This window comes from Trachypithecus francoisi, unplaced genomic scaffold (assembly GCF_009764315.1).
Source record: "Trachypithecus francoisi isolate TF-2019V2 unplaced genomic scaffold, Tfra_2.0 Contig01554, whole genome shotgun sequence".
NCBI lineage: Eukaryota > Metazoa > Chordata > Mammalia > Primates > Cercopithecidae > Trachypithecus > Trachypithecus francoisi.
The window spans coordinates 1,845,256-1,869,920 of record NW_022681439.1 but is presented as its reverse complement, the minus strand read 5'-3'; the positions used below and the strand labels follow the sequence as shown (position 1 = coordinate 1,869,920).

Here is a 24,665-nt window from a genome sequence, read left to right as displayed (position 1 = left end):
GGCATTTCAGATACTAAAGTTACTTTAAGGTTTCTGAAATGAAAATCATATTTTGTGCTTACATTATTTCAGACCCAGGGAACAGATTAACAATAAAATCTTACCAGTGCTGTTTCATGAGACTGTGGTTGTTTGAAATTAATGATTTCCAGAGCAAGTGTTTTTTTAACTTTAGCTAAGTCTGCTTCTCTGGCTGCTTGTAGTAAAGAATGACCTTTAAATTCATCTGTCAATGAAACAATGGTTGACATAAAAAAAGATTTAAAATGTATAAAAATCTTCAGCATGATTATAAATAAGTAGGAATATTATTATTTTATGAATTTCTCTATTTTAGCAATAGCAGCAATGTGACAATATAATGATAAAAATGCAAAAGAGGATATAGATTAATGAAAAATTGTGAAGTATTAATGCTCTGAAATAAGACTGTTTAACACTCTCAGAGTCATAAAAATACACCTATAAAGATACTTATTGCAGCAAAATTTTCAAACAGGAAACCTAAATGTCCACCAAAAGGAAACCAGTTAAATAATCTGTGCGCACATATGCTGTAACACTTTCTAGCTCTTAAAACAAGAGATAGGTCTACATACACTGACATGAAAGTATACAGTGGTACATGAAAATTCAAAAAGGAAAGGACAAGCTGATGCATTTTTTTGTATTATCACTACTCTTGCTACTACTATTGCCACCACAAGTACACCATAAGTAATGGTGTAGAAAACATTTACAGAAATATTCACCAAAATATTAATGGTGATTAGGTCTTGACACAGAAAAGGAAAGGACTTAAAATATGGAAGAAAAGCAGAACTTGAACATTTTTCAAAGAACAATTAATAGCTTATTATTTTCATAAGCAGGTGAGAGATTTTTTTGAAAAGCTGTATCTAAATTAATTGCATGAATGAGAATCCAATATTCTTATTTAAAATGTTTTGTTTTATCTTTGACAAACTTTACTTGCATTTTGATATGTCCACTTATTAACAAAATGCTGGAACTGTTTAAAGATACAAATAAGGTATGACCTAATACATGACACAACAATTTCAGACCCTCTCACATCCAGGTCTTTGAATCTGCATGGTACTGTAGTTTGCCTTTTTTCCTTTCTCTTCTCTCCTCTCCTCTGAGGGACCCAGGGACCCATCATATTCGCTCCCTCTCTCAAGAGACACAGAGAAAACACACACACAGACACATGTGCACATACATGCCTCATTACTACTCATCATTCAAGGTCTCAGTTTAGATACTCTGGGTGAGCCTTCCGGACCTTTTCCAGTATTGGGTTAGCATTCCTTCTTAAGCAGTCCACAGCATTTGCATTTAGCCTCATCATAGGACATATCATACTGTCATATCAGCAATGCTAATCTCATCACCTAGCACAGTGCTTGGTATATGGTAGATAATTTATAATATGGGATAAGGCATGAATGCTGAATATTTATAAAATAAGTCATTGCAGGGTCAGGAAAACAACATTTTTACATAACTTCTTCTTTAGAGGTTCTTTATCACTGCTAGATTGCTGAAAGTAAGGACTCTGAAACTTCAGAAACAAAAAACTAAGGTCAAATGAGATGAAAGTAAGCCAGCAGATTCAAATAACAAGACTGTAGATTTTCACTGAAATGATAAAATGTGGGACCCATGGAGTGAGACAATTATAAACTGTGATATATATTAAGAAGCAGGGGTCAGACAACCACAGAGGAAGGTGGTGGTCTGAGAACTGATGTCTGGCAAAATGTATAGTTTTGCTGGGGTCAACAGTCTAGAGAAACGTAAACTCAGTACAAATCATACTGGCCTTTTTGCTAATAACAAATATTGTATGAATATAAAGTGATAAGGGCATTTCTACCTTTTCAATTATGTACTCCTTTATGCTCAGAAAAGGTGGCTCAGAAAAAAATGAGCAAATTTACAAAAACATAAACAATAGACTGCAGTACTAGGAAAATTTAAAAATGATGATGTAATAATACAAGTAAACAGTATGATATTTTGTCAAATAACAATACGTAAAATATTTCTTGTCTCTGCTCTTTAGAAAAAAAGTAAAGATTTCTGTCCAAATTGATTTTCAAATTTAAAATACTTCATTGAGAAATACTTAATATTAAAAAAAACCCTAGAGAATAAAAAAAAGTTATCAGCTATATAGTTGTCCTTCTAAATTTCTAAATGCAAAAAGTTACATAAAGGTCTGTTTTGAAAACTTCAAGAAAGTTAAGTAAGGTGGTAAAACTGTAAATTACTCAAATTTACCCTGAATACTAATATTTATAAAAGACATAAAAGCTTTTATCTCTAAATGTATTTTGAAACAAGAACAAAACCCAAACTATCTGGTTCATGTGGCTTCATAAAAACAACCAATTATAAAATAGACAAGAGGTCGGGGGCAGGGGCTTACGCCTGTAATCCCACCTGAGGATCTGGGAGGCCAGGGTGGCCTGATGCCTTGGGCCCAGGAGTTTGAGGCCAGCCTGGGTAACATGGTGAAACCCGTCTCTACAAAACATACCAAAAAAAAAATTAGCTGGACATGGTGGCGTGCACCTGTAGTACCAGCTACTAGAGAGGCTGCGCTGGGAGGATCAACTGAGCCCTGCAGGTAGAGTCTCAGTGAGCTATAACTGCACCACTGCACTCCAGCCTGGGCAACAGAGCTAAACCCTGTCTCATAAGAAAAAGGAAAAAAAAAAAAAGACAGAAGTAACAGAAAAAAATGTGTGTAATAAAATGTTACAACTATAACTGGGCATAATGAAAATACTGTTTTTCTTTGTTTCTTGTATATTCTTCTTTAAAAGAAATATGTAATTGTGAATGCCTAATAAAAAGCAGTAGACATGATAATGAAAACTGCAGTTAGAGAAGGTCCGATTTTGTCAAATCCTTTTCTTCAGACAATTCCTTGGTAGAATCTTAGTTATCAAAACAAAGGGGATACTGAGAAAGTTGGAAAGAACTCTAAGCAGGTAACTGCTCCCTTCATTAAACTAAAAATTTAGGTTAAATTTTAATGTCTTCACTGGAATAAGATCAGTAAAATACAATGTAAAAACTTCTAATAATACTCATAATTTACAAAATGGCTGAAAAAAATCAAATGATGACATAAGAATAAAGCTGAGCCAGTGTCTAATCTAAGAAAGGAAATCAGAAAAAGATAAATTAATACACTTTGAGATGAGTCAAATTCAAGGTCAATAAGCTTGTTGGGCACATACTATACGCCATGCACCGTGTTAGATTACAGGTAGGTAGACAAAGGTCCAAATATAAATAGCATCACACATTTTTAGTAGGTAAAAAGGAATCGCACAGGGGCTAAGACAAAGAAAAATAAAACCAAAGGTCAAAGAGTCAAAATGTCATGAGGAAGACAGAACATACAAACAGAAAAGCAAACTAGGTAATGCAAGACAACATATGGCGAGAGACACCTGGGTAGCAGCGAGTCAAGGAACTGCTGAAAGAATTCATTACAAGGACATCTGCCCAGTTACCATCTGGTTTGTGTTGGCCTGTAATCTAGTAGATGTCACCTATTTGAATACCAAAGTAAGTTCACATTTCCACTTAAACATGATCAAAATTGTGGGGAACTGTTTCTGTTTTAATATAAACTAGTTTAAAACTTGTTTAAACATAAATAATGCTAGTATCATTTTGACTATCCCTTTTCCTTAAGAGATAACTTAGCAAAGATTTTTTTCAGGTATAATCATCTTGGAATCCTGGATGTAAGACAGAATATAGACCACAAGATAAGTTAAAAATGAGGTAGGTGACACCTAGCTTAATTTAAACCTGAAATGCCCACATGTAGAATTAAATGTCTGATGTGAAATTAAATCTGATGTGAAACCATATATATGTGGTATCCTGAAGTATTCAGAATCCTGAATGAGATTCTAGAGCAGAAAAAGGACTTTAGGCAAAAACTAAGGAAATGTGAATAGAGTATGGCCTTTAGTTAATACTGTATCAATACTGGTTTATTAATTGTGACAAATGTACTATATTAAAGAAAAATGTTAATAATAGGGGAAACTGGGTATGGAGTATATGAGAACTGGGTACTATCTTCATACACTTTCTATATATCTTAAACTATGCTAAAACAAAAGTTTATTTAAAAAACATTTGCATGTACATATTGGTAATATCTTCAGAAGATGGCCTCAACCCAATTATTTTAAAGATCTCACTTAGATATGGGGAGGTGATTATACTTGGGTCATAACACACATGGCAAATAAAAATATGATTATGCACCTTTGCAGGGCTCGGGCAATAGTGAGGGTTCAATAATGCTAGATACCTGTCACTATCAATAGCACAAGAATGTAAGCCCCAGAAGCTCAGAGCTTTTTAATGCTTTGTACACTGCTATATTTCTAGTGCCTGCCATACTGTAAGTATCCAAGAAATGGATGCTGATGGACTCATCCTCATTAGCCTTCAAAAAACCAAAAAAGGAGCCTCAACGTATGAATTAAAAGTAGTCTCGAATAAACAAAATATATACAAAAAATGTTTGTATGTAATATTCCCATGGAATTAATGAAGAAAAGTATACAATTAGAAATGAGGATTATGAATTAGTACACTTGTAAGAATGGAAGGTTATTACTTAAGTTAGATAAAACTCAACAGAAATTAAAGATTCTAATTTATAACATGCGATAATGATTTCGGGATATAAATACGTACAAGTCAATCTCTCCCTGAGCTCTGGAGTTGGAGCCATATCCACAGCACTTTTGCCATGGCAGTTGACTAACGTAGGATCAGCACCATGGCTAAGTAACAAAGAGCAGACTTCTACACGATTCTTGGAAGCAGCCTCATGCAGTGGAGTAAACTGCCAGAGATCCATGGCATTAACACAAGCTCCATGCTGAATTGAGAAAAAAACATTTGAGATCAGTAATCATTTCGCTGGATCAAATAAAACTCAAAAGACATTTATTTCTCTGTAAATTTCAGTTATAACTTTTTCAAATAAGTGTTTTAATTTCTTTAATATCACCTTTCAAAAACAGCTGAAATTAAATTCAATGTTTTAAAATTGTTAAGGCAATGGTAATATTTTTAAAAACTTATTTTATTCTCTTAAAATCTGAAAAAACAAGACTGGGCAACATGGCGAAATCTCGTCTCTACAAAAAACATAAAAATTAGCTGTGCGTGGCGGCACACCCCTGTAATCCCAGCTACTGGGGAGGTTGAGGTGGGAGGATCACTTGAACTTGGGAGGTTGAGGTTGCAGTGAGCTGTGACTGTGCCACTGCACTCCAGCCTGGGTGACAGGGCAAGACCCTGTCTCAAAACAAACAAACAAAAAACCCCAAAAAACTAAAAAAACTTTCATGAAGCCAAAAGTATGGAAAGTAATGACAAGTTAAAGAAAAAAAAAGCAAATGATGCTCAATGTTCTGGATTTCTCTTACCTTTAATAGCAGTTCTGTGACTTCATAATGTCCATATGAACATGCATTATGAAGAGGCACAAGTCCACTAAATGAAAAAAGGCAAATTAAAATACTTAAATTTCAAACAACTTATTTATCCATGAAGTACTAAGAAATAAATAAAATCCAATAAATCCCAATACAATTATATTTTAAAATATTTAAAAGTATTTAATAAAATAATAAAGTAATTCAAAGCATAGCTTATGTTTACACTTTTTGCATTTATCTTGCTTTTTGTATGTAATCCTTGAAGATAATGAAAAAAATACCAAATAGAAGAACCTTTTAGCGAAAGGAAGATCATATGCTAATTGACAAATACATGCATTATATATTAAGTATTTACAAGAAATAAATGTTAATTGGTAGTGAACTGAAATATTCCACCATTTTAATTCACTTTTATGGTAATTTCTAGCAAAATAATCAAATATCCACACTATTATAACTTGCATATCAAACTATTCGAAGTAAGCCAAAAAAATCCCTTTTTTGTGGTGTACGTCTCTTGATGACTCACCTATTGTACACCCATCTGTTTTCAGACATGCACAAGGAAATAGAGACGTACAAGAGCATCAGGCATTTATGCCCCTATACTACTGGGACACCATCCACATATGGCACAAAACCTGCTGCAGGCAAGAGAGCAGCACCAGAAAAAGCAGATAGGAAATGGATGAATTCTTCTGCTAAGTGTCTCAAGTACTGAGTTCATTTTTATGTTTCTTAAGTTGGGGAGGGGCGAAGTGAAAGCGACTCTCCCCTAGGGCATCTCTTCTTTATGCTGTCAATCACAAGACTGCAACATCATCTACCTTCCCTGGCCAGTAGGGTCAACTCTCTTTTAGATCTTCAAGTGGGGCAATGAGAAATGTTAGTCCAACACATAGGATAGCAAACCCAATGTTCACATATCCCTGGAGACTTTACAGGAAACGGATACAGTTTTCAAAAATTCACCTATTGGTAAAATAAGTGACATAACTGCTTTCTTGGTTACCACTCATATCCCCTCACATCAACCTTCTAGGTTTTCTCAGTTTAGATGTCCAAGATTTCATCAGAAAAAAAATATTTGGTATTGTATGCTTATGATTTTGGTTTACCAATAAACGATGATCCTTTACTATCAGTTGAATCTGATAGCTATGCTACTGGATTTTCATAATTTTCAATTTGTTTTATTTTTCTAAAATGCAATTAAAGAGTTGAAAAACAGTAACTGCAATTGAGACACAATTTCAACTTCAAGTAACAGAACTGTGATAAAATTAAATTGATTTGGGAAATTATTATGAGAAATATCCTTAATTAAGTAGGTACATGAAAATAAAGCCTGAAATCAGAGTTGTGAACATTCTTAAAATGTTATATAAGCCGTAACAAATGGGACATATGACTTTGTCTAGTGTTTTAAAAGTTCGGAGTATCAGACAAAAACAAAGCATTGAAAGGAAGTAAACTGATAGACCTACCCTTTGTCTTTTGCATGAACATCAGCACCATGCTGAAGAAGAAGCTGAACTATTCGAACTCTGTTGTAGCCCGCTGCTAGATGTAAAGGAGTTGACTAGAAAAGAAAAACACATCCCCTTTTCAGGTAAAAAAAAAAAAAATCCTAGCTTTGCCATTTCAGATTTAAACACAATGAAAGTTGACACAAAAATACTGCACTGAAATGTCAAAAATTCACATTTCATAACTTAATGAGAGGTAATTCACTGTCCTCGGGAGTCCATAGTAACGTTAGTGACATCCACCTATTTCCCTAACTTGCTTTTTAAGGCCATCAGTAATCAAACCTTACCCTACCTATTATACATGATTTCCTATTTCTTTCCAACATGAAACATTCTCACTGTTCTGAGAAGACACACCAGGGCTCATGCTTCCTATTAACTATGCCTTATCCTACTTAAATCCTGTCCTCCTTTCAAGTTCTAATTTTTAAATCCCAATTCTACCATAAAACTTGAAAGATGAAGCTCTTGAAATTTATTTAATAGGAAAGATTGAAAAACATCCCTAAAGAACAATTTGAACAAACTTCAGTGGAAACAAAAAGGACAATGGGCCTTATTCATTCTGTATGGCTGCTAGTAATGGCCAAAACTAATTTGCTATACTGGGTGCAATGAAATATACCAAGGTAGCATTTAATTCTTCTATTTTATGTACCACATACACAGTATAAATACAAGAGAGGAATAGTTTCTTCCCAGCTAATTTCTGCCACATTGTATTTTGAGTCAAGTTATTAGAAGGTTCTCTGCTAAAATTTAATATGGTAATTAAAATAATCAAACTTCTCCTCACCTTTTTTTAAAGAATCAGAAATAACTTCATTTTAATTAAAAACTTCTCTGCAACCATAGCAATTTTTCACCTTTGCTAATTTAAAGTTTAAATACCATAACGAGTTTTTCATACAGGCTTTAATATACTTCAATACATTCTCTTTCATTTTTCCTGTCTTCTATTTGGGGTCTCGGGATTTAATAAGATTTTTAATTTATTTTCTTCACCTATTCCAAATGTGAACATACAAAAGAATTACTAAATATTGTACTATCTATTACAGCTTTTGAGATATTTCATACATTTTACATATTCTGTCAGTCTCTAAGTTTAGAAAATATTTTGAGCAACGCACAGCTATCAATGAGGAGACCATTCAGATGAGAAGAGTCCTGAACAGGAAGTCAGGAAACCTGATTACATTCCTGGATCTTATGCAACCCACTGAAAGTCATGCTACTCGTGTGTCTCAGCTCCTTCATGTGTAAAATGGAGATAAAATCACTTATCCTCGCTACCTGAAAAACCTGTGAAAATACAGTACAATTTCACTTACCTGTGGTTAATTTTAGTCTGAAAATATTAAGTGGGGAATTCCAGAAACAAACAATTCGTAAGTTTTAAGCTGAGCACTATTCTAAGTAGCCTGATGAAATCTGCCCACTTCGTCCCACCTTGGATGGGAACCATCCCTTCCTCCAGCATAGCCACAATGAAGATGCTACGTATTAGTCACTTAGTAGCCATCTCAGTGATGAGATCAAAAAACCATATATAGGGTTTGGTATTATCCGAGGCTTCAGGCATCTATCGGGCTCTCGAAATGTATCCCCCGAGGATAAGGGAAAACTATTGTAAAGTTTTCTCCCATATAGAAACACATTTTTGTTTGTTTGCTTGTTTTAGATGGAATCTCGCTCTGTTGCCCAGGCTGGAGTACAGTGGCTCGATCTCGGCTCACTGCAACCTCTGCCTCCCAGGTTCAAGTGATTCTCCTGACTCAGCCTCCCCAGTACTTGGGATTACAGGCATGCACCACCATACCCAGCTAATTTTTGTATTTTCAGTTGAGATGGGGTTTCACCATGTTGGCCAGGCTGGTCTGGAACTCCTGACCTCAAAGTGATCCACCCGCCTCCACCTCCCAAAGTGCTGGGATTATAGGCGTGAGCCACCATGCTTTTTTAAAATGTAAAATGCCATATAAAAATAGGCAATTAAAATTTTTTGTATCATCAAACATGTCCAGTTACGTTTCTGCTTTGAGATCTATGTCAAATGTGACTGCAAATGATACCATCAGGGAGTATCAACTTCCTTTCAGGACTCTTATTTCACCCTCATTTTAGAAAAATACTTCTGCTGGATAATGAAGTTAACTTTTTTCCTTCATTTAATATTTTAAGGATGTTGTACCACTGTCCTCTGTCTTGCTTTGTTTCAAGACTAGAAATCTGTTATCCTTATCTTTGCTCCTTTGTACGTGTGTTCCCCCCGCCCCGGATATGCTAATATTTTCTCTACGTTCATATTTCACTGACTTTAAGCAATGTGATTATGATGTGCCTTGGCAGTTTTCTTCGTGTGTGTGTGTGTGTGTGCGCGCGCGTGCACACGCATGCATGCCCACAACTGGAGCTTGCTGTGCTTCTTAGACCTATATAGTTTTCACCAAACTTGGAAAATTTTTAGCTATGATTTCATCAGATATTTTCCTGCTCCCTCTCACTAGGGAATTATTCCCACTAGGGACTTCAATTACACAAATATTAGGTTAATTTCAAGGCCTGCTTCTAGGCTTTGGTAGGCAGGGCCAGAGCAGCCTTTAGTGTAGGACAGATTTTCTCCCACTACTGAGGCATTGTCCTTTGATGACATCCAGTGAATTATGAGGGCTTTTCACTCTGGCTGGTGGCAACAGAAACTATTACAGACTCTGTGTGAGTTCCTAGGCTTGTCACCTCTAATCTTTCTATGTGGTTCTTTTACTAGCCTCAAGCAGTTTCCTCACCCATGTATTAATCGATACTTATCTGAACACTGTAAGGGGACCCTGTGTGGATCTCCCTTTCCTGGCCCACTGACTTGCTAACTCCTTCCACCTTAGTCTCCCCAAACTCCCAATTTCATCTCCTCAATTCAGGGAGACCATCAGGTTCCTCCTGGTTTTCCCTTCCTTGTGTTAAGGCCTGGAAATTTTTTGGAGGCAGTAAGCTGGACTTGTTACCCTCTCTCAGGGATAAGTACCATGTACTGCCTGATGCTCAATGTCTGAAAATGTTTCATACATTTTGTCTATTCTCAGAGTTTCAGGAAGCAAAGTAAATCTAGTCCCTCTTGCTCTATCTTGGACCACTTTCATGACTGAATTGGACTTTGAAAATTTCCTCCACAGACAAGGACTGCTTTGGAGGACTGGTCAGTAAGTCAGTCAGCAAGCTGGTATAGCACACAGCTAATATTTAATATTACATAAAAATATTACATCTTTGTTGCTTATGAACAAAAAGATGCTCCATTTTCATATTATCTTTTACATAACTTTCTTGGTATAAAGTTGATTCAATAACTTTTATTTCTTATTCCTAAAAATGAACAAAAGTTCCCAAATGAATGAATACATATGAAAACCTACAGTTTATTTAAAAGGGCAAAACATAGGAAAAATTTAACTAGTTTTCAGATTAAAAACATCATTTAATTGTAAGATTTACAATGCTTTGAAAACAGTAATATATTTAGTTTTTAAATGACTGAAATTTGTATAACTCAAATAAATTAGCAGGCTCTGTAATTAAGGTAGAAAGTGACAGGAAGTCTGAAATAAAGTAGCTGTGAAAAAATGGAGTTGAAGGGTGAGTTTTCAAAAACTATTAGGAAGCAGAGTTGATAGCCTCTGACAAATGACTGATCTAGCTAGTGAGAGAGAGAGAGTAGTTTCCAGTTTGGAAATGCCAATGACAGAAGAACAAAAGAAAAAGCAAGGAGTGGAGGGAAAGGAGGAGAGCCCAGAGGGAAATAATGTATGGTCTGGGTTTACTGAATTGAAAGTGCCTAGATGACACCGCAGTGGTAATGTCAGAGACAGACTTACACATATGGCACTAGAATTCAGAGGAGGTTAAGGCTAAAACAAAAATCTGGTCATCACTAGCATTCACCTAAAATATGTGAATTTCTACCACGTATCTGACACCATGTTAAGTGCTAGGGATAGCACTGAAAACAAGGAAAGTGAATCAGTATTTTGCACTTATGGATCTTCTTCTTCCTCAAAATCACACCAAGTGTGATTCTCTTAAGGAAATGCATGTAAATGAATTCTTTATTCAGAAGGGCAAAGGATGAGGAAACAGAAGTCTACATCTTGAGAAGTCAAGTCACTAGAGAAAGCAGGCAATACAATATAAATGCTGTGGATGTGGACAAATCCTGTGGAAGGGGAGTTCAGGACACCCAGGAAGGCTGGAGGATGCTGGTCTAAAACACTCTAGAGGCAAGCAGAGGGAAACGGGGTCAGGGAAGATTCTCAGAAGAAATGCTTTCCGACTGAGACTTTGGATAAACAAAATCACTGAGGCAAAAGAATAAGAAACTTTATTCCAGGTTGTGTGAAGAATCCATGTTAATATTCAGTGGACAAGGTATATTTGAGAAACTTAAGAAAAATTCAGTGGCTAAGTGTAGTGTATGAGATTGGGGAGAGCCTAAGAATAATGAGAAATCACTGAAAGACTTGAAGCAGAAAATTACTTAAGATTAGAGTCTTGGAAAGATCACTTTAGTTACTACGTGAAGAATAAAATTGAAGAGAGGGAGCAAACTCTATGGCAGGAAGGCCTGAACAGAAGGGCACAGGACTAATCCAAGAGAGAAATAATGACACTGTCAGCAAAGTGGCAGCAGCATGTAAGCAGGAGTAGCTGAGCTACGGAAGTGGTGAATTCACAGGAAGAGTGAGTGCAGAACAAGCTGGGTGAGACCTTCCAAGTCATCATTCCAAAGTGAATGCTAATCCTGCAACGTATATAGCATCACTAGAAGGCACATAAAAATAAATAAAATGCATGCAATAAATTTGAGAAAATGGCAGACTGCAAAGAGAAAAAGAACAGACAAATTGAGAGAAAAAAAAAAGGATGATTTGCGCAAACTCATGCCACTAAAAGCCCTGAGGTTTTTCAAACTTTGGGAAAAAAGAAATTTACAACTGCTATTTACCAAATGCTGTCTCCTGATCCAAAGCAAAAAAACCACATACCCTAGCACTAAACCTAGTGAATGGTTACCACAATGCCAAATGGCAAAGCAATGGTAAAAGTAATTTTCTAATTGCTAGGATAATTAACACAGTATCATTTGTTTTAGATAAATAAGGCAGCCCCATTTCTAAAATACTCTCACATGTTACTAGATAATTTGATGATGGTTGTAAACTAGTAAACACAAGTATCAAACATTTAGGACATCCACATACACAGCATAGCAATCACTGCCAGTTTGTACACCTCTGATTTATTTTAAAAACAGATGTTCCTGTTAGGAACATTTTAAAAGACAAATACAAAAACTAAATATTATTCTGCTGTAAGATAAATGTTATCACTGATATTTTCATATCATAAAATGTTAACAGAAAAAAAGGTCTTATTTAAGGAAGTCCCATAAATCAAAGATCTCTTCTTGGATTCAGGCTATAAGAAAAAACAAACTTGAATTTCTCTATCTTTGCCTTTTATCATATAGATTTGTGGTGCAGTATAAAGCATTTCAGGTAGTTTTAACTTTTCCTATACAACCATGCATGTAAGGCATAGCTAAAATAGTGACAACTGATTAGCCTTTTGCAAAGCTGTGGCTTCAACACAAGTCCAGGAAGCATGATATGAGAAAATGAATAAAGGCTTTTCAATCTTGGTTTTGCATTCTGGCTTTGGACATTTTCCTAGGTATTTGCGTTTAATGTATTAATGTCTCTGGGTCTTGGCTTCCGATATCTGTGCATTGTAATCCCTATCACATAGGAATGTTTTATAGATTAGAGATAACTGTACAAAGCACACAATACAGTATTTATCACACTGGAAAAACTCAACAAATGTTATTATTTATCATCATCTTATTAAGTAGCTTATATACTTAAGTTGTTTTTTTTTTTTCATTTTAAAATTTAACTTTCAGATACAGGGGGCCATGTGCAGGTTTGTTACATGGGTATACTGCAATCAGGTAGTGAGCATGGTACCCAATAGGTAGTTTGTTCTTGAACCTGCGTCGCCCCCCTCTAGTAGTCCACAATGTCTACTGTTCCCATGTTTATGTCCACATGTGCTCAATGTTTAGATCCCATTTATAAGTGAGAACATGTGCTATGTAGTTTTCTGTTCCGACATTAATTTGTTTAGGTTAATGGCCTCTGGCTCCATTCATATTGCTGCAAAGGGCATGATTTCATTCTTTTTTAGGGCTGTGTGGTATTCCATGGTGTGTATATACCACATTTTCTTTATCCAATCCACCACTAGTGATGGGCATCTAAGTTGATTCCATGTCTTTGCTATTGTGAATGGCATGGCAATGAACATACAACTGCATGTATCTTTATCTATTTTCCTTTGTGTATATATCTAGTAACGGGATAGTTGGGCCTAATGGTAGCTCTGTTTTTTTTTTTTTTTTTTTTTTTTTTTTTTTTTTTTTTTGAGACGGAGTCTCGCTCTGTCGCCCAGGCTGGAGTGCAGTGGCCGGACCTCAGCTCACTGCAAGCTCCGCCTCCTGGGTTTACACCATTCTCCTGCCTCAGCCTCCCGAGTGGCTGGGACTACAGGCGCCTGCCACCTCGCCCGGCTAGTTTTTTGTATTTTTTTTAGTAGAGACGGGGTTTCACCATGTTAGCCAGGATGGTCTCGATCTCCTGACCTCGTGATCCGCCCATCTCAGCCTCCCAAAGTGCTGGGATTACAGGCTTGAGCCACCGCGCCCGGCCGGTAGCTCTGTTTTAAGTGGAGAAATTTCCAAACTGTATTCCACAGTGTATAAGCATTGCTTTTTCTCTGCAACTTTGCCAGTATCTACTGTTTTCTGACTTTTTAATAACAGCCATTCTGAGTGGTGTGAGACAGTATCTCATTGTGGTTTTGATTTGCATTTCTGATGATTAGTGATGATAAGCATTTTTTCATATGTTTGTTGGCTGCTTGTATGTCTTATTTTGAAAAATGTCTGTTAATGTCCTTTGCCTGCTTTTTGATGGGGTTGGTTTTTGCTTTGAATTAAGTTCCTTATAGATTCTGGATATTAGACCTTTGTCAGATGCATAGTTTATGAATATTTTGTCCCATTCTGTAGATTGTCTTATTTACTCTGCTGGTAGTTTATTTTGCTGTGCAGAAGCTCTCTAATTAGATCCCACTTGTCAATTTTTATTCTTATTACAACTGCTTTTGGAGACTTAGCCAAAAATTCTTTGCTCAGGTTGATGCTGAGGATGGTATTTCCTAGGTTTTTCTCTAGAATTTTTATAGTTTTAGGTTTTATAATTAAATTCTTAATCCATATTAACTTTTGTATATGGTGAAAGGTAAGGGTCCCATTGCATTCTTCTGCATATGGCTAGCCAGCTATCCCAGCACCATTTATTGCATAGGGAGTCTTTTCCCCATTAACTGTTTTTGTTGGACTTGTCGAAGATCAGATGATTGTAGGTATGTGGCTTTATTTCTGAGCTTTCTATTCAATTTCATTGGTCTATGTCTGTTTTTTGTACCAGTGCCACGCTGTTTTCTTTATTGTAGCCTGACAGTATAGTTTGAACTTGGGTAGTGTGATGCCTCTGGCTATGTGTTTTGCTTAGGATTGCTTTGACTCTTCAGGTTCTTCTTTGGTTCCATATGATTTTTAGAATAGTTTTTTCTAATTCTTTGAAGAATGATGTTGCTTGTTGGATAGGAATAGCATTGAACCTGTAAACTGCTTTGGGCAGTATGGCCACTTTAATGATATTGATTCTTCTAATCCATGAGCATGGAATATTTTTCCATTTGTTTGTATCATCTCTGATTTCTTTCTGCAGTATTTTATAGTTTTCCTTGTAGAGATCTTTCATCTCTCTGGGATAGCTATATCCCCAGCTATTTCGTTTTATTTGTGGCTACTGTAAATGGGATTGAGCTCTTGATTTGACTCTCAGCCTGGATGCTATTGGTGTATAGAAAAGTTACTGATTTTTGTACATGGATTTTATATACTGAAACCTTGCTAAAATCGTTTATCAGTTCTAGCAGCCTTTTGGTGGAGTCTTTAGGGTTTTTTATACTTAGAATAAAATCACAGTGTCAGTGAAGAGAGGTAGTTTGACTTGGTTTTTTTCTTATCCAGATGCCTTTTATTTATTTTTCTTGCCTGATTGCTCTGGCTAGAACTTTCTTATGTTATTTCTTAGTGGTCATTTATCAGTCGTTACCTTATCTGACCTTATCAGCATTATTTGGTATCACTGATCACTTCTTCCTCCTTAAAATGTTTTCCTCCTTGGCATCTAGTGTACCACACTCCTCGTTTTCCTCCTCCCTAGATGGTTATCCCTTCTCGGTCCTTGCTGGTTGCTTTTCATTCTCTTGACATTGGAGTACTCCAGGAGTCTGTCCTTATACCTCTTTTCTACATTGTCTAACTCATTCCTTTGGTGAGCTCATGCAGTCTTATTTTATTTTATTTTTTTTGAGAAGGAGTCTCGCTGTGTCGCCCAGGCTGGAGTGCAGTGGCGTGATCTCGGCTCACTGCAAGCTCCGCCTCCCGGGTTCCCGCCATTCTCCTGCCTCAGCCTCCGAGTAGCTGGGACTACAGGCGCCGCCACCTCGCCCGGCTAATTTTTTGTATTTTTAGTAGAGACGAGGTTTCACCATGTTAGCCAGGATGGTCTCGATCTCCTGACCTCGTGATCCGCCCGCCTCGGCCTCCCAAAGTGCTGGGATTACAGGCTTGAGCCACCGCGCCCCGTGCTCATGCAGTCTTATAGCTTTAAATAGCACCCATGACCTGACAATTCCCCAGTTATACCTCCAGCCTAGTTCTCTTTGCTAACTTCCATACTCTGGAGGTTACTGGTTACTATATGGAGTAAATGACATATAGTCATGAGCTATAATCCAGCTGCCTATATGACATCACTACATGATATATGTAAGACTTCTCATGCTTTTCTCGTGTCTAAAATGGAGCTCCCCCTAGTGCTTCCCTTGAAACATACGCTGCAGAATCTCCTGTTAATGACAACTCCATCCTTTTAGTTACTCAGGCCAAAAACTTTGGGGAGTCTTTCTTGATTCCCCTCTTTTCCTACACACTATGCTCACCCCATCAGACTATTTCTCTTGGCTATGCCTCCAAAACATATCCAGAATCCAATCACTTCTCACCACATCTACTGTCACCAACTTGATGACAGTATCCTCTCTCAGCTGGCTGGTGGCAACAGCCTTCTACTAGGTCTCCCTGCTTCCAGTAGAATCCCCTTAGAGTAACACAACATGACAGCAGAGAAATCCTGTTAAAATCTAAGTTAGACATACAAATCTTGTGCTCAATATCTTCCAATGGGTCTTCTTCTTACTCTAAGAAGAAACGGAAGTCTTTATAATGCTCTAGAAGGCCGTAAACAATCTCCCTGACTTCATTCCACCCCGCAACTTTCTGACTTCACCTTTTCCTCTCCCCTTTCTTCACCCCACTCCACTCCACTTCATGCAACTCAAATGCCACAATTATCAGTTAGCTAGAACCACTGAGAATTAAAGTAACTTCTGAAAAATTAAGTTACTAACAAAATATGAATATTTAATTTCACATATAACTTCTTAATAAATCCAAACAATGATGGAAGGTAAAATCTTCCTAAGGATTAATACTAGAATGAAAAGTTCTTATGGATTCATAATGTAGCTATCTGCTTTGGAAGACCTATATACTGTTATGTGCCGAGAATACAAAAATTTAATTACTACATCTTTTGTTTTCCCCACTGAGCAATAAAATCATGACAACTATCAGTATGTCTAGATGTATTATTATATATTTACTCCAAATGTAATTTTAGCATTTACATTTTAATATAAAATATATGTTGTTATCTCATGAATGGCTGCTGGGTACAGAAGAAAAGGTTTCCTTGCTCTATCATGCTGGGGAAGCTCTTCGAGTTATAACTACCATCTAGACAGAATAGCCTAGCATCCAGCTCACCTTTCATCTAAGAGCATAAAATAGAAATATTAATTTTTAATTTCTTAGGACTATTATTATTGTTGAACAAGATTTTAAAATGAGATTCCAAAATACCAGTATTCCAAGTAATTACCTCTTTTCTTCTCGTTCTGTCTTTGGACGATTTTTTTTTTTTTTTTTTCTGAGATGGAGTCTCGCTCTGTTGCCCAGGCTGGAGGGCAATGGGGTGATCTCGGTTCACTGCAGTCTCCGCCTCCTAGGTTCAAGCAATTCTCCTGCCTGAGTCTCCCAAGTAGCTGGGACTACAGGCGCCCACCACCACCCGCTAATTTTTGTATTTTTAGTAGAGGCAGAGTTTCACCGTGTTGGTCAGGCTGGTCATGAACTCCTGACCTCAAGTGATCCACCTGCCTTGGCCTCCCAAAGTGCTGGGATTATAGGCATGAGCCACCACGCTGGGCCTTGACAATACTTTTTGAAAGAAAAACGACTGGTCCTGAAAACCACTTGCCACAATCTTTTACTCTTACACATGTGCCAAAACAATAGTTATTTACTTATGTATCTGTTTCCTAATTCACTGTGAGTTCACCGAGAAAAGAGAACATATCTTAATTTTATGTTTTAAAGGCTTAGCAAAGTACCTTACGTATAATAGCGTATTAAAAAAAAAAAAAGAATGAATGAGAGTTATTATCAGCTTTTGATTTATATTGCTAAAGGTCAAGAGAGGACAAGGATAATCCAACACGGTGAATTTAAATGTGTGACAGATTTACACTGACACTTCAACACAAGCATGTGTGATGTTCGCCGCATTTCCTAAGAAAGAATAAAATCACAACTGTGAAGCTCTAAGTCCTCACAGAGCTCTCTAAACTGCGATGTATACTGTATTTCGTTTTTCTTTAACATGAAGATCCAGTTTGGCCTAGACCAACTCCTTTGGGGCTTTCTAGATTACCATGACCAACTTGTCCTGGTTTGCCCAGTACATTCCTGATCCTAGGAAACCCACTGATCGCAGCAAACTAAGACGGTTGGTCACCCTACCTTAGCCAGGCAATGTCAATCTGTTTCTTTGCTTCTGGATCTGTTCTGAATGAGAAAGTTGTGTGTGCATGTGCATACACTATCAGGTGACATATTGTACTCTACTTTTAGTAGTAAGATTGCTCAATGTACCATCAGTTTTATAAGCAGTTTTGTAAGTACTACCTCTCTGAACTCATGAGTTCCACGTATCATCTTTATAATTTTTTTTAACTTCCTGCATCTTCCTGTGTCCAGGTCTGGCTTCAAAAATAAAAGTATTGTATATGTATTTTCTCAGTTTAACCAGTCTCAATATCAGTTACTTTACATTTATTCACCATTCTCTCCCCAATAGCTCCTTTTTGAATTATAAAATACATTCCCTCTAAAAATTCAAAAAGTAGAGAAAATATTACAATATAAACGTTTCTATTTTTCCCTCCAGCCAAACAAGCCCCCTTCCCAAATGTAATCACTATTTACAGTGGCACAATGGTCATTTCAGATATTTTTTCCATGTATTTGTTTCTCCTCTGAGTTCTTTTTGTTGCTGTTTTTTCCCCACACAACTAGGATTGTTATTATGTTCTTCTATGATTAGCTTCTTTCTCTATTAATATTAGTACGTATCTGTCTTATTCTTTGCCATAGGTGTACAGTATTTCCACTGTGTGGCTGTACCAGAATTATTTAGTAATGTTCTACTTTTGTTCTGTCTTATCAAAACATATTTCATCTGAATCTATCATTTGGTTAAGATCCATCAGTTTCCCTTCTAAAAATAAAATATTACATTAGCCATTAAAATGAAATTCTTAGGAAAACACAATAAACAAATAATTAGCTTTATTAAATTTCTATCAGGCAAAAGAGACATGATTAATCTGCTAAGAATCTAAGAAGCAAAGAGCTTAGTAGCTCTTTGAGACAGTGATATTTAGATGAGAACCCTAAACAAATTAACAGCTAGAGAACTGATATAGGCATGACTCCATGGAAATAAGTATATTGCATTGTTGATGACTGTCCTTTAAAGGGATTTTTAAGTAGTACCATAATGAAGATCAGGCAGTCTTATTGAAGTTACTTAACTTTTGGAATACTAGAATGATAATTTAAAAGAGAAACCTTGTGGAAAATAAATATTGATTAACAAGGTGAGGTGAAAGAAAAAAAGCTATTTTATTTACTTTTTATCAAAAAGTATGACTCCTCTGATTTGTCTCTTCTGCAGATGACATGACTAGATTCTCTAATAGTCGTATGTTTTCTCTCCCATTATGAGTCTTTCTCTCCGGTCCTGGACCTCTTGGTCAGTGGTTCTTTCAAGCACGGTTCTTAGAGCTAAACACATCTAACCACAGATATAGTCTCATCACAGTGGACCACGGCGTGATACTACTCCTAAGACCTAAGGCTGTTTAACATATTAATATGTCTTTAATTCACAGTCTTTGTAATGGGGGAGATGGGTGACAACAGTGCTGACTTGCTCACAAAGTTGTCTTCCGGTTAAAATGACATAGAACCTTTACAGCAACATGGATGCAGCTGGAGGCCATTATCCTAAGTGAGCTAATGCAGGAACAGCAAACCAAACACCACAGGTTCTCACTTATAAGAGGGAGCTAAACAGTGAATACACATGAACACAAAGATGGGAAAACAGGCACTGGGGACTACTTGAGCGGGGAGCTGGCCGGATGGCTACCCATTGGGTATTATGCTCACTACCTTGGTGATGGGATCATTCGTAAACCAAGCCTCAGCAACCCACAGTTTACCCAAGTAACAAACCTGTAAATGTACCCACTCCTGAATGTAAAATAGAAGTAGGGGGGGAAAAAAGAATCGGAGGAAGGGACAGGAGGAACAAGATAGAAAAAAAAGACATGTAGGATGCAACCAAACTTTTATATATGAGATGCTGTAAAATGAACAACAATAATTCATTAGTTGGAGGGTGGCTCTCCATATATCAAATAGTTAAACTATTTTGACTTTGATAAAAGATCTTCAGTCTATAGTGAGTCTAAGCCAGTGTCCAGTGCAAGATGTAGAAAATAGAAAACATAAGCAATGACTAAATAAAATAAAATGACATAGAAGATACAAAAAATTTTAAATACAAATATTTTATTAAAAATAACAGGTAAAATGTGGGCATTTTCTATATACGAAGCACTTTTCTAAGTGCATTATATGTATTAGCTTGTTTATACAGCAACTACCTTAGCTAGAAACCACTATTACTTCCAAACAACAAATGAGGGAACTAAGGAACAGGGGGGATTAACATGGCAAATTAAAAGCAGAGTCAGGAGTCAAATCCAGGCAGTCTGACTTAGAAACTCTCATTCTGCCTTTCTAATTATTCTTTCTGTGGGGGCTCAAGTTCTAGATAGGATGTTCAGAAATGGACTAATATAGCTGAGGGGCAAGAGTTACTCTTGGCAGACAGGGATCTCCTTGGTTCTGACAACTTGAGCATTCTGATCCATAGGTCAGTACACATTAAACCCTATCAATAATGACAGTGTGACTGTTCTATCAGATGAGCGCCTCAGAAACGTGGAACTCCGTCAGAACAGAAGCTGCCTAAAAATAGTTAAATATAGCAGGACAAGGAAGAATAACAATATTAAAATTGGAGAGAATAATTGATTCTGCCTCCTTCCCAGTGCAGGATTTTTCTAGATATCTCTAACAGACAGTCACTTGGTCTCTTCTTGCACTAACTCCCCTGCCCCAGTTACTTCCACTGCTTATTAAAGAAGAATTTCCTGACTACCTTCTTGGTCACGCTCTGGTTGGTCAATATCCCTTCTTAAAATGTGACACCCTAAATTGAACACTAAATCCAAAAATGGTCTGATCTAAACAAGCGAGCTCTCTCTCTCTTAAGCAGAACCTGTCAGAGCTATCATAGCGAAGGCTCTAACACTGCATTGGGAGGTTGAAATAGCTGACATTAAGTCCTCATCCAAATAAGATTCTATGAATCCTAGATAGATTACATGAGCAGAGATAAAATAACAATTGATATTTCATAGCCTCAGAAAGGATATTCTTCCAAAGCAACAGATGTACTCATCTTTAGGAAGGCATTTTAAAAGTTACAGAATTTATGAAATATAAAACAAAATTTCTGTAATTCAAGTTGCCATAAATAGTAAAAATTTATTATTTATTTCGTTATTTATTTACTTATATTTATTCCTAGGTTCAAATGATTCTCCTGCCTAAGCCTCCTGTGTAGCTAGGATTACAGGTGCCTGCCACCACGCCCAATTTTTACATTTTTAGTAGAGACGGGGTTTCACTATGTTGGCCAGGCTGGTCTCGAACTCATGAACTCAAATGATCCACCCACCTCGGCCTCCCAAAGTGCTGGGATTACAGGCATGAGCCACCAAGCTTGGCCAAAAATTTATTTTTAAAGTGAGAATATAAAGGACTATCTTTATTTTAAATGTATTAGGAAGAGAAAAAGAAGGGAAGGGAGAAGAGCAGATAAGATTGAACAGGAAATCCATAGGGCAATCTTTGTGAGAATAAAGCTCTGAATGCCAGCTTTATTCAATTTTAACATAACATTATCATTGTGGAATCTTCAAGGGGATTTTTCAGCGGCCAGCAATTTGTGTTTCTCTTTTCCAGCCTCAGAATCAGCAGAATTAAAATGTGTGGTGAAAATGAGTTTCTAGCATGCTCTCACAAGATTTGTGTGAACAAAAATGCTTAGTACTCTCCAAGTGTAACATTAGGTTTTCATCATCTAATGAGAAATAGCTGGTAGATTTTATGAAAAGAAAAAAATCCAAGGTTTCTCGGTCTGATAGTAACTTGTTGTTTTATACTTCATCAAAGGAGAAAAGTTTTCACACTACCCAAACTGCACATAAATTCCTTTTTGTAACTAATATTTGCAGTCTTATGTTTTCATATCTAAGCATCAAAGATTCTAAGTAATGGACAACAGATAGAGGTTTTCTTGAAAGAAGAAACCACTTGCACTGATCGGCATTTAATAATTACACAGGAGGGAATCAGTCCACCTTAGATCATTAGTCATTTTAACCGCAAACTGGGAAAGTGACAAATTCCTTCAGCTGATTTTAATGTGGCTAAGAGCTCTAGGATTCTGCAGATATGCTGTCACCTCAAAGTTTCTTAAGTGATACAGTCCTTGTGGTTTCTGCATTTGTATAATGAATGCAGCAGCCAAAAACAGCCAGGAGCAGAGACCTCTAGTTCAGTTCCCTGCCCACAGCCTTCTCTCCCAATTGTAATGGGTATTGAACACTCTCTGAAAGTAGGAGATAATTTTATGGGACATTTTTGTAATATTCAAGAGTAGGGTATTATCATGTTACTATTAACAAATTAAAAGCATTTTTATTTATAAAATCAAAATATATAACATTTTATATTTAGAATTGATCTATTTCCAAATTTACTAGTTCAGTTATCCAAATATGCATTTCAAGTGATCATGCATAGTATTTACAGTGCTTTTTTAAAGCTTTACTATTGATGGCATTCTTAGTAGAGAATAGAGAAAAACTAAGTCACTGAAAACATTCTTCTAAAAGGCATAATAATATGAAGATTTTTGATACTTCTAGAAATTTGTTTTCATAATATAATCCTAATTTAACTGAATGAGTGAATGGATTAATATGTATATGTGTGAGACAGAGAAGCAAGCTCGAGTGATAATCTCTTTAATAAAAGGAAAGAAAGGCAGTGATAAAGAAAAAATAACCAGGTATTGACTGAATGCTTAGTATTCCCCTAAAATTTATGTTGAAGCCCCAACCCCCAATATGATAGCATTTGGAGACAGGGTCTTTGTGAGGTAATATGATTTAGATGAGGTCATAAGGGTGGGAACCTCATGATGAGATTAGTGCCCTTCTAAGTATAGACACCAAAAAACTTGCTGGGCCGGGCACGGTGGTTCACAGCTATAATCCCAGTACTTTGGGAGGCCGAGGCGGGTGGATCACGAGATCAGGACTTCAAGACCAGCCTGACCAACACAGTGAAACCCCGTCTCTACTAAAAAATACAAAAAATTAGCCAGGTGTGGGGGCAGGCACCTGTAATCTCAGATACTCGGGAAGTTGAGGCAGGAGAATTGCTAGAACCCTGGAGGCGGAGGTTGCAGTGAGCCGAGATCGCACCACTGCACTCCAGCCTGGGCGACAGTGCAAGAGTGTCTCAAAAGAAAAAAAGAAAAAACCTGCTCACCAGAAACTGACCATCTGACCATGATGGAACCTAAACCTTGGACTTCCCAGCCTCTAGAACTGTGAGAAATAAATTTCTGTTGTTTAAGCTACCCTGTCAATGGTATGGCAATCCTAGCTAAGACACTAAAAATGGCATACAATGAATTAAGAAATAGTTTACATTGGTTTTATATTGTGGCCAAACAACTGTTTTAATAATGACAATTCAAAGTTACAGATAATTTCAGAATTCTTAAATCCATAATTAACTTATCACTTTCTTTTAGCCATTTTTCATCAGGCTGGAAGAATTTCCTGAAATCAGACTTCTGTTTGCACCTAAACAAGCTTTTTTTTACACAATACAGTCTTTTACTTAAATAACTTTTTGCAGAATCCTCTACTGCCAAATGATATTAACCGAACACTCTGTTCAGTCCAAAGGGTACTGAAAATCATCATCATTAGAGATATTTTAAAATATCCTCATCATGTAATATTTAATCCATAAAAACATGTTAAGTTATACAGCATAATATTAAAACACCATCCAGCACCCATTCAGCTGGAGAACTGGGACATCGGCAATACCACAGAAGCTATCTTGTGTATTTCTTCCTGCTCTTTTTCCTTTGCCACTCTGTGACATGGGTGTTTTTCCAGCTACTGCTGTAGTTGTAATCCACTCTACTAATGTGAAGTTTGGTTTACTTGTAAAGGCAGAAAGAACACTTTAAACTTCGATTCTAAGAATTTTAAAAACAGACGCTGAAGTGTCATATTTGTAATCTGGCTTCTAAATAAAATTTTAATAATGACTCACACTCATGGCCAAAGGATTTAGTACCAACTCCCTCCAGTCCCTTGAGCAGTCTAAAGTGGAAAACAGCAGGAAACTCGTGCTTCAGGATATGAGGGCAGGACAATTCAAAGCAAGGACGGTGGCTAAATAGAGGTAAATAGACAACTAAGTTTTATCATTTTGCTGCTTTTTAGCACTGTGGTCGGTCCCCTTCTACTAAAAATTCATTTCTCCAACAGAGAAAACAGTGCAGTTAGCACTGGTACTAATTACCCTTACCAGTAGAAATGTCATGCTTGACAAAATAGAGATTGTTTTAGTAGAAGCAATTCCCGAATGAAAAATAAAAAAGACATTTTCAAGTCCTTATTGGTACAAAATGAATATACATAAGCATAAAGATTTTATACAATATATCCCAACATAAGTATGCAAGCAAACTTGCGCTAAGGGATTTCAGCACTACAGTAAGATATGCATTGCTCAGCAAGATGTACTCCGAAGAAGTGATTTGATTAGATATATAATTAAACCTAAAGTATTTGAAGAGTTCCCCAA

General features: G+C 36.6%; 1 protein-coding gene across 2 annotated transcripts in view; it reads right to left on the bottom strand.

Moving 5' to 3' along the window:
* TNKS (tankyrase) overlaps nucleotides 1–24,665 on the bottom strand; it is a 217,779-nt gene that overhangs the window by 78,949 nt on the left and 114,165 nt on the right. For both annotated transcript variants that reach the window (XM_033176844.1, XM_033176843.1), the window contains exons 6-9: nucleotides 6,989–7,083; nucleotides 5,487–5,553; nucleotides 4,747–4,933; nucleotides 105–226 (exon numbers count right to left, since the gene is read on the bottom strand). In XM_033176844.1, coding sequence (XP_033032735.1) covers nucleotides 105–226; nucleotides 4,747–4,933; nucleotides 5,487–5,553; nucleotides 6,989–7,083 — 471 coding nt within the window. The remainder of the gene's footprint in view (nucleotides 1–104; nucleotides 227–4,746; nucleotides 4,934–5,486; nucleotides 5,554–6,988; nucleotides 7,084–24,665) is intronic.